We start from the raw sequence: 10,191 nt of genomic DNA, 5'->3' as shown, positions 1-10,191 counted from the left end.
AAAAAAGCATAAGAAGGTGCAGTTCAACCTGGATCAGCAACAAGAATCTTGGCTGCACATACAAGAGGAAATTATGCAGATAAAGGATAGCAACACAACAGTAGCAGCACCTGACATACATGGGAAGAAAGCCAAAGAAAAACACATAGAGAATGAGAATAGATTTGCTGCACTAACATAATCTTTCCCTTTAGATGCAGGTGTGGAAGTCTCCAAGGAGACCATGGAAGAAGATACGAACTCAGAAGAAATCAACAATGTGCATACTCATGATAATGATATTGGCACAACCCAGGTTTATAGTGACAGTGAGATGACCCCGAATAGCAAGGGCACTCCAACTGCCAGGAGGAAACTCATTTTTGATGAGGATCCTCTGAATGTCAATAAGATTGCTGATTCTAACAACTTATCCCCTAGAGGAACAAGTATCCTCAAAGGAGACAAAACTGGTACCCCTCAAGGGTCCAGATACAGCACCCCAACCTCTAATGATGTTTAGATTCCTATCTTGGAATGCTAGGAGCATAAAAACACTAGGTGCTTGTGAGAGGTTAAAAGGCCTCAAGACACAGTGCCAGCTCCCCTTTATATGCATTCAGGAACCTAAAAGGAAAGCTAAACACCTTACTAAATATATGATGAAATTGGGTTTCCAACACAACCATAATAACCTTAATAACAAAATTTGGTTGTTTTGGGACCTTTCCATCACTCTGCAAATCATTGAAAATGCCCAACAGCATATTACCTGTCATATCTCTTGCTTTAGCAATAGTACTAATTTTTACTTGACCATTGTCTATGCTGAATGTACTATACCCCTTAGAAAGCCTCTGTGGGAGGATCTGCATAATCTATCCAACAAACTAAAGGGACCTTGGGGGGGGGGGTGATAGGGGACTTTAATGTAATACTAACCCTGAGGAAAAACAGGGTGGTCTGCCGTATAACATGAACAAGAGCTTTGACTTTTTAGAATGCCTAGCTGACTGTGGCTTGATTGATGCAGGATATACAGGTGCTCAATACAGTTGGTGCAACAATTGGGGGCATCCCAAAACCATCTAGAAGAGACTAGATAGGCTCATTATTAATGAGGCCTGGATGGAGGCCTTCAATGGCACAAAGGTAAACCACTTATCTAGGACTGGGTCAGACCGTGCACCCCTCCTAGTAGATATTGAAAAAGAAAGAAGCAACCTAATAAGATATTTCAAATTCCTAAACATCTGGTGCAATCATAAAGACTTCAAAGACATAGTCAAAGAAGAATGGAGCAGGCCTGTTCAAGGCAGAGCTATGTGGAAAGTACACTGCAAATTGAAGGCAGTAGCAAGAAGGCTCAGTTCTTGGTCCAGAGAAACATATGGGGACATATTTAGAGATAGCAAAGAGGCTGAAAAAGAAGTAAAGGAATTGGAAAAGAAGCACACAGAAAACAACAATGAGGAGACTAGAAGCAGCCTGAACAAGGAAAAAGCTGAGTACATCAGATTGTTGAAGAACCAATATGAAATATATAGGAAAAGGGCCAAAGAAAGATGGCTACAGGATGGAGATAAAAACAGTCCATATTTCCATAAGGTCATTAAGGACAGAAGAAGGAAGCTAAATATCCATAAGATAAGTGACAATGAGGGAAACAACATAGAAGGCCACCAGAACATAGCAGATGCAGCAATAAAACACTTTGAGGAGTTGTTCAAATATGAAGAAATCAGAGGAAGTTTCAGAATTCTTGACAAAGTCTCTCAGGTAGTAACAGCAGACATGAACACAATGCAAATTGCCAGACCTACTGCCCATGAGGTAACAGATGCTATCAATAACATAGAGTCTGATAGTGCCCCAGGCCCTGATGGGTTTGGAGCAAAATTTTTTCAAACATGCATAGATATAATATTCTCAGATATTCACAATGCTATACTTGAATTTTGTGATGGAACACCTGTACCTAGGTATGTCTCTCACACTTGTTTGTTTATGCTCCCAAAATGCCCCCAACCCCAATCCTTCTCAGACATTAGACCTATAAGCCTGTGTAATACCTTAAGTAAGATTATTGCTAAAATACTTTCTAATAGAATTGGTAAGATTCTACCTGATATCATTTCTCCTAATCAAAGTGGGTTCATTCAGGGAAGGTCCATTACTGATAATGTGCTGCTAGCACAAGAACTGGTTCAGGATATCCCCAAAACTAATAAGCATGACAACCTAGTCCTTAAAGTAGACATGTCCAAGGCATACGATAGGGTGTCCTGGCCTAATCTATGTAGGATTATGAGAAAACTAGGCTTTAATGAAATCTGGATTGACATAATTTATAAACACATTGCTAATAACTGGTACTCTATTGTCCTTAATGGGACAAGAAATGGATTTTTCAAGTCTAGTAGGGGTCTAAGGTAGGGTGACCCCCTATCACCTGCACTTTTTTTAATATGTGCTGAGCTGTTATCTATATTGCTCAATAACTTGGTTGTTGATCAAAATTATTCAGGCTACTACAGACCCAAAAAAGGACCAAGCATCACCCACTTGGCTTTTGCTAATGACATCATAATCTTCACATCAGGTAAACCAGCAGACATTAGGAAAATTTTGAAGTTACTAACTATCTATGAAAATGTTTCAGGTCAACTAATAAACAAAAAGATAAGCTGTGTAGCCTTTTCTCCGAAGGACAATCTGGAAGTAATTCATAGAGTGATTAATCTTACTAACATGAATACGAAAGATTGGCCACTAAAATACCTGGGATGCCCCCTCTTTGTAGGTAGGATTAAAATCAACTATTTCTCTGAGATGGTGAACTCGATAACTAGTAGAATTCACTCCTGGCATACGAAATTTCTCTCTAAAGGGGGTAAAATAGTACTGATCAAACATGTGCTTTCAGCCATGCTAGTGCACTTACTAGCAGCAATGAAACCTCCAAAGGGTACTTTTGAACAGATAGAAAGTGCTATGATAAGATTTCTATGGAGTGATAAGGAATCCATGAGAAAATACCATTGGAGTAGCTGGGAGGCCATGTGCCTACCTGGTGAAGAAGGTGGGGTGGGACTGAGATGTCTGAGTGATGTCAGCAATGCATTCACTGCCAAACAATGGTGGAACCTGAGAACTAAGGATTCCCTATGGAAGGAGTATATGATGTCAAAATATTGTTCAACAAGGAACCCAGTCATCAGGAAAGTGATAGGGGTGCAATCCTTGACCTGGAGGTCAATGTGCAAGGTTAGGGACCAGATAGAAGATAATTTTACATGGCAAATAGGTCAAGGTCATCTCTCCTTCTGGTATGACAATTGGTCAAGAAATGGAGCATTATACAAATTGTTACCAGAGGAGGTGATTCCAAATAACAGTCTGCTGAATGAGGTGGACATTAATGGTAACTGGATATGGAACAGGGTAGGGTACAGAGTTCCTTTTACAGTGAGAATGGAAATCTAGAAATCACTATTTACTTTACCCCTACAAAGAGAGACAAAGCAATTTGGATGCCCAACACAAAAGGGAACTTTACATCTCTTCTACTTGGAATTTGCTGAGAAAGAGGGCAGCATGAGACTGGCATGACAAAAGAATTTGGCACAAAAGTGTCAGTCTTAAAACTAATTTTCATTTCCGGAGAATGATTAATAACAGGCTCTTCGCAGAAAATAAGATGGGCAGATTCAAAATCCATGGTCCTTCTATCTGTTGTTTCTGTAGTTCCTACAATATAGAAACTTCAGAACATCTGTTTGGATAGAGTGAATTGGCTCAAACTCTATGGTCAAATCTGCAATCCATTAGGCATTAAAGTACAAGGAATTCCTCTAAGACAAATATTAGTAAATTGTTGGAGGATGCAAGCCAGAAATCCTGTTGCAAGCCTAATTAAAAGCATCCTGCCCCATGTGATTTGCTGGGAAATCTGGAAAGCCAGATGCAATATAAGATTCAGTTCCATCAAATTCAACATCGATTTTTCCACTAAAAACATCATCTCACACATAATGCAGACTGTCAGTAGACAGTTCCCTCTTGTTCAAACTACTGTAGATTGGGTGAAGAATATGTGCAACAACTTGAACAGAAACATGACCAACAAAAGCATCAAATTCATAAGATGGTACCCCTACCTCCCCATTATGTAAAACTTAATAGTAATGGCAGCTGTAAGGGAAGTGCTTGTAGAGGAAGAGGAATCATTAAAGATGAGAAAGGAAAGATGATTTCTGCCTACAGCATCAATCTTGGTTGTGGCACCAACAACTGGCTGAGGCTAAAGCCCTTCAACATGGACTCGAATGGTGTGTCAATATGGGATGGAACAACTTAATAGTGGAAGCTGACTCTTTTTTGCTGGTTCAAGCAATTCAAGGGAAATGCAAAACCCCATGGAACATTGAGAAAATGGTCTGCTGGATACAAATGACACAGTATCAATATCAATTTCAGATCAGGCATTTCTTTCGAGAGGCTAACCAGGTTGCAGACAAGCTTGCACAAATCAGCCACTCTCACATTGATGTTGTAACTTACACCAGCTTTCAGGATTTGCCAAAAGCTATTAGAGGTGTTCTAAATCTTGACAGATGGGGTCTGCCCAGTATCAGGTCGAGAACTCGAAGCAACAAGAGTTTCACCTTTGACTCTCCTTAGTTATATTTTAGACTTGTAAATAGTAGATTTGTAAATATTAGCCGTGTCTACATTAGATATCCTCATGTTCGGTAAAGGGTAGTCAACTATAACTAAAGATAGGAGTTAGCTAAACTTTGCATCTAGGTTCATGCATCATGTTTTAGCTGCATACTATAGATATAACCCCTACCCTATAGATCATGTAGTTGATTTAGGACTTGTACAAGGCACTTGCCATCATGCATTAAACTGAATATGTCCAGTTTCATATGTCATAGGGGTATGGTTTAAGTCCTCCCCTCAAATGTATTTTCTATCTACCTATTAATAAAATACCACCTAAGTTCTGATTTTAGAACTAGGTGGTTCCTCTAAAAAAAAAAAGAGGTAGAAGATGGGTCATAAATATGAGAATAGTGGTATTTTTGGAGTAGTAGCTTAACATGAATCATGATTCTTGATATGTTGCGGTTATAATTATGTTATAAATGATATTAAGAACATGGGAGAAACATTATATGAGGACGAATGCAATGTTGTATTATGACCTTGGTTATGGATGCCCTTGAATTGGAAGTAGGAGAATTGAATAAGGTATGGTTGAGGAAGATTGTTGGTTACGATATTATGAATGTTATTGTTGATGTTTGGGAGTTGTTACGTGATATGGAGGAAGTAGTATAAACAAAGGAGATGCTGCCCAATTTTCTCTAGCTTTAGTTCAAGCATGCTTATGTTAACGATTATCTAATATTAGTATGAATTCTCTTGAAGGTAGACACGTGAATATTAGAGGGGGACGTTCACGTGATAAAGATGCTAAACGAAAATGTATGTAAGGCTAGTCCCTTCTCTTACAAGGCATGATTCCTATGACATGACTCCCTTTACCTCTCCATGGCTTTCTCACATCCCGAAAATTATGAGTCAACATTATATAGAGCTTCTTATGAGATAAAAGAATGAGAGATATGTCATGAATACGATAATAATAATGATAAGCCTATGTCTAGAGATTCTAAAGTCCATGGTATGATGTTGATACGAAGCCAATGATCCCCATATGATTCCTTAATCTCATTTATTATTGCTAGACCCACCTTATGATGTTAGTTCTTTCAAGGTGAGGTATGATGAACGCGATTACTCCACAATAGAATCGGGGGTTCTCGATCTTATGTCACCCCGGTATACTTATAAATTGTCTTTGAATTCTAATACATGTTTTATGATAAGTTTTTGATAAGGTCATGATAAGTTATGAGATGTATATGATGATACAATTCCACCGTACCTAGAGGGCCGGACATGTCACCGCGAAGGCGGACTGAATACGATTTCACCGTGCCTAGATGGCCGAACATGTCACCGCTAATGCGGGCTGCTTGTGATTACACCGTGCCTAGAAGGCCGGACATGACACCACTAGTGGGCGGCGTACGATGGTTACCTGGACGCGGGTTAACGACGATGGTATGTATGATATGTTTATATATGTGGGATGTATAACACGTGCGTACTCTTAAAGGTTAATCAGGTTATATTTTCACCTTATGCTTCATGATTTCTCTCTATGCCAGTATTATTTATGCCTTGCATACTCAGTACAATATTCGTACTGACGTCCTTTCTCTTTGGACGCTGTGTTCATGCCCACAAGTAGACAGGGAGGCGACCCAGATTTATAGAAGCTGATCAGCAGAGTTACGAGAGCACCCCATTATTCCGGAAGTGCCATTTGATTTATTGTTTTGTGTACATATTTGGGCACGACGGGATCCTGTCCCGTCTTTATGTCTAGTAATCCAGTAGAGGCTCATAGATGCGTATGTGTGGGTAGTATGGTCTTATATATATATATATATATATATATATATATATAGATATGCTTGAAAGTTAATAAGGTTTTCCCTATGACTAGAAGTGTGAGAGTAACAAATGAATGCGGGATGAGTATGAAGACTAGTAGAATGGGTGGTGCTCGATAGTTAGCTCCGGGTACCCGTCATGGCCCCTAGTCGGGTCGTGACAGCTTCATACGGGGCCATCTGAATACTGGAATGATAGCTGTTGTTGTATGAAAACTCAATAAGAGGTAGGTCGTCATCCCAACTACCACCGAAATCTAGCACGCATGTACGTAACATATCTTTAAAAGTCTGAATAGTGCATTCGGCTTGCCCATTAGTTTGTGGATGAAACGCTGTGCTAAGCCTTACCTAAGTACCCAAGCCTTCTTGGAAAGACTTTTAGAATTTAGCTGTAAATTGTGCTCCTTTGTCAGTAATAATGAACACTGGTATACCATGAAGTCGCACTATCTTCTCAAGATACAACTTTGCATAATCTTCTGCCGAATATGTGGCTCTGACTGGAAGGAAATGAGTTGATTTCGTGAGTCTGTCAACAATTACCCATACGGAGTCATAATTTCGCCGAGAGCAAGGAAACCCTACAATACAATCCATGTTGATCACTTCCCATTTCCATGTTGGAATTTCCATGGCTTGCAACAGCCCTCCTGGCTTCTGATGCTCAACTTTCACTTGTTGGCAATTTGGGCACTGAGCCACAAACTCTACGATATCCTTTTTCATTCCATCCCACCAGTACATCAGCTTAAGATCATGGTACATCTTTTTCGCTCCTAGATGAATAGAATAATGGGAGCAATGAGCTTCTTCTAAAATCTGGCGACGTAGTCTTGCAACATTTGGAACACATAGCCTGGCTCGGTACCTGAGAACTCCATCCGCCGAAACTTCAAATGAAGAATTTTCTTTCTCATGAAATGTATCTCTATAATGACTCAACTGGGAATCTTCATATTGGCGCCTTTTCACTTCTGTGTCTAAGGTTGAAACAGCTGGGTTATGAATATCAACTCCGACATTGCCTGAATTGATTAAACGAACTCCGAGGTTAGCTAGCTGGTGGAGCTCATGTATTAATTCTTTCTTCTTTGGAGAAACCTCACACAGACTACCCATTGATTTGTGGCTACGTGCATCGGCTACCATATTCGCCTTTCAGGATGATATAAAATACTCATATCATAATCCTTCACCAATTCTAACCATCGCCTTTGTCGTAGATTCAACTGCTTCTGCTTGAAAATATACTGGAGACTTTTATGATCTGTATAAATATCAATATGTACACCATACAAATAATGTCTCCATATCTTCAGAGCATGAATAACCGCTGCTAATTCAAGATCATGGGTCGGGAAATTCTTCTCATGTTTCCACAACTGCCTTGAAGCATAGGCAATGACTTTACCGTGTTGCATCAACACTGTCACACCCTAATCTTAATAGGGCATGATGGGCACCCGACCCCATATTCAGAGCTGAGCGAACCCCTTTAACTCTCGTTATGTTAATAACCTCACTGGACTCTTAAGTTACAAAATGATATGCATAATAGAAATTTGTCAAAACCATTCCATTCGTCGTTCTCAAGTCAAGTAAAATTTGTAATCATATGGAATTTGTAGCATAAAGCATAATGGTACGTCAGCTTGCAGAGCCGCTTACAAGACTGACATCCTATACACGTGACTCTGTCTGCAAAGTCTCTAACATCAATCAAGATACCATAACATGAATACTCTGACTCGGCAACACTCCAGAAGGAAATAGAGCTCACCCATTCAGCTGATACGTCTCCTAGCAATGTCCTCTACTCATCTGTATACACCTGCGTGGCATGAAACGCAGCCCCCGAAGAGCGGGGGTCAGTACGGAATATGTACTGAGTATGTAAAGCATGAAGTACAGTAAATAGAGCCATAATCGGAACAAGAAATATAAAAAGTAAGTACACTATCCAGAATACCAAAATGCTTACTTTTAAAACACAAATCATGCATGTCAATGTCATATGTCATATCCGGCCCATTATGGGACTCGGTGAACAAAACATGGTTGCCACCCCGTCGTTGGCGCCATAACACATCATACTCCAGAATAGGGAATAACTCTGTAACCCATCATAACGCCATAACACATCATAACGCCATAACACATCACACTCCAGAATGTATATACATATAACGTGTCCCGACCCTCTATTGAGGGACTCGGTGAACAATGCAGTGGAGTACGCACGAGAACGTGTCCTGGCCCGAGACTCAGTGAAAGATATATTGAGGCATGCACGAGCAGAGTAGTGAGAAACTATATGCATATAAATCAATTTTTAAGACTCGATAGGTAGGTACAATAATCGACACTTGAAGGATCATAAACACGTTTCGAGTCAATCCGAGTTAGCATAAGAAAGTTATGGACGTTATTCATTACAGAAATCTTTATGAACGTTTCAGAGCAATCTGAGACTGCCTATGAAAGTTAGGGACATTAATCCTTATAGAACCCTTTTAGGAACAGGGACTCTTTATGCTTTGCTCGTTACTCAATCATACAATAGACTCGACTATACCAAGTATGTTCATGTCAAGAAGTGAATAAGAATCTAAACAAGCTCGGAATTAAAGAATAGAGTTACCCCAAGATGCGTGTCATACCTTACTTGGCTCTAGGAGATGCCAAAAGAAAGAAAGGGTAAGCCTTACATACCTTGTCTGCTTCCTAAGCTAATCCGAACTTAAGTCTCGGCTTTCGCAAGATCTACAACAACGTCAGAAGATATCAAACATTAGCTATAGGTATTTAGGAACCCGATTCCAAGCTAGCAATTCACCTACAGAAATTTGGGCAGCATTTCCCCTGTAAAACCAACAAACCCCGAGAATTTAACTCGGCCAAATCATCAACAACAATACCAACAACCACATTAACAACTTCAACAATTAACTCAAAATGCATTCTAACATTAGCAACCCTTTCTACATAATTCGACGGCATTTCCGTTACCTTCAAGTTAACCACAACCACCCAACTTACAATCTTCCAAACTCAATAAGAACAACAACAACATATTCCTCGCTTCCAAGTTCATGAATTATACCAACAACCACACGTTAGCAACATCATTCATACAAATATAAGAAACCATGCTAGTGTCACATTAAATTCTTCAACAATCCCACAACGATTACAACTTCATTTCAAGCCATCAAACCTTCATTTTTATCATGGAATCCACAACAACAACAATCAAAATACTAAATAAAATCAATTCATCACAACTTACCAACATAGTCCCTATTCGGCCACAACCAACACACACATATTTCATGAATTTCATCCATTTCTATATACTACAACACTCACAAACCATCCCTAACACATAGAAAAGGAGATTAATTCTTACCTTTACCCTTCCACTTCTCAATTTAGCTAGGGTTGGTAAATTGCACAAATGAATGCTTTGCTTGCTCCAACAACTACTCTACGTTAATAAGGGCCTTCCAATTGGCTGAAATGCTAGAAGAAAATTATTTTTCTTGATCAACTCCAAGGCATCAAATTTTTCTAGCCATGGCCGAATACTACTATATTTTTTTTTCTTGAAGTTTCTTGAATGTTGAAGATGAAGAATATGTCTTGCTTTGTAATTACTCATCTATATATATAAATA

At 39.3% G+C, this 10,191-nt stretch overlaps 1 protein-coding gene across 1 annotated transcript; it reads left to right on the top strand.

Annotated features, from left to right (window-relative positions):
• Positions 1-1,107: 1,107 nt before the first annotated feature.
• Positions 1,108-4,662, top strand: LOC132619937 (uncharacterized). Its single transcript, XM_060334684.1, has 5 exons — positions 1,108-2,411; positions 2,642-2,700; positions 2,783-3,428; positions 4,060-4,310; positions 4,373-4,662. Exons 1-5 carry the CDS (start codon positions 1,108-1,110, stop codon positions 4,660-4,662), a joined length of 2,550 nt encoding a protein of 849 aa, XP_060190667.1.
• Positions 4,663-10,191: the final 5,529 nt, after the last annotated feature.

The sequence above is a fragment of the Lycium barbarum genome, chromosome 11 (assembly GCF_019175385.1).
Source record: "Lycium barbarum isolate Lr01 chromosome 11, ASM1917538v2, whole genome shotgun sequence".
Taxonomy (NCBI): domain Eukaryota; kingdom Viridiplantae; phylum Streptophyta; class Magnoliopsida; order Solanales; family Solanaceae; genus Lycium; species Lycium barbarum.
The sequence above is the reverse complement of the archived record's forward strand: the minus strand, read 5'-3'. Positions and strand labels throughout refer to the sequence as shown.

What these genes read in the sequence shown, in the direction of transcription:
- LOC132619937 (XM_060334684.1), top strand. Translation starts at nt 1,108, where the DNA reads ATGGAGGCCTTCAATGGCACAAAGGTAAACCACTTATCTAGGACTGGG. An exon ending in TGGATATGGAACAGGGTAGG is followed by an intron (nt 3,429 to 4,059) that starts GTACAGAGTTCC and finishes AAACTACTGTAG; the next exon opens with ATTGGGTGAAGAATATGTGC. An exon ending in CTTCAACATGGACTCGAATG is followed by an intron (nt 4,311 to 4,372) that starts GTGTGTCAATAT and finishes TGCTGGTTCAAG; the next exon opens with CAATTCAAGGGAAATGCAAA.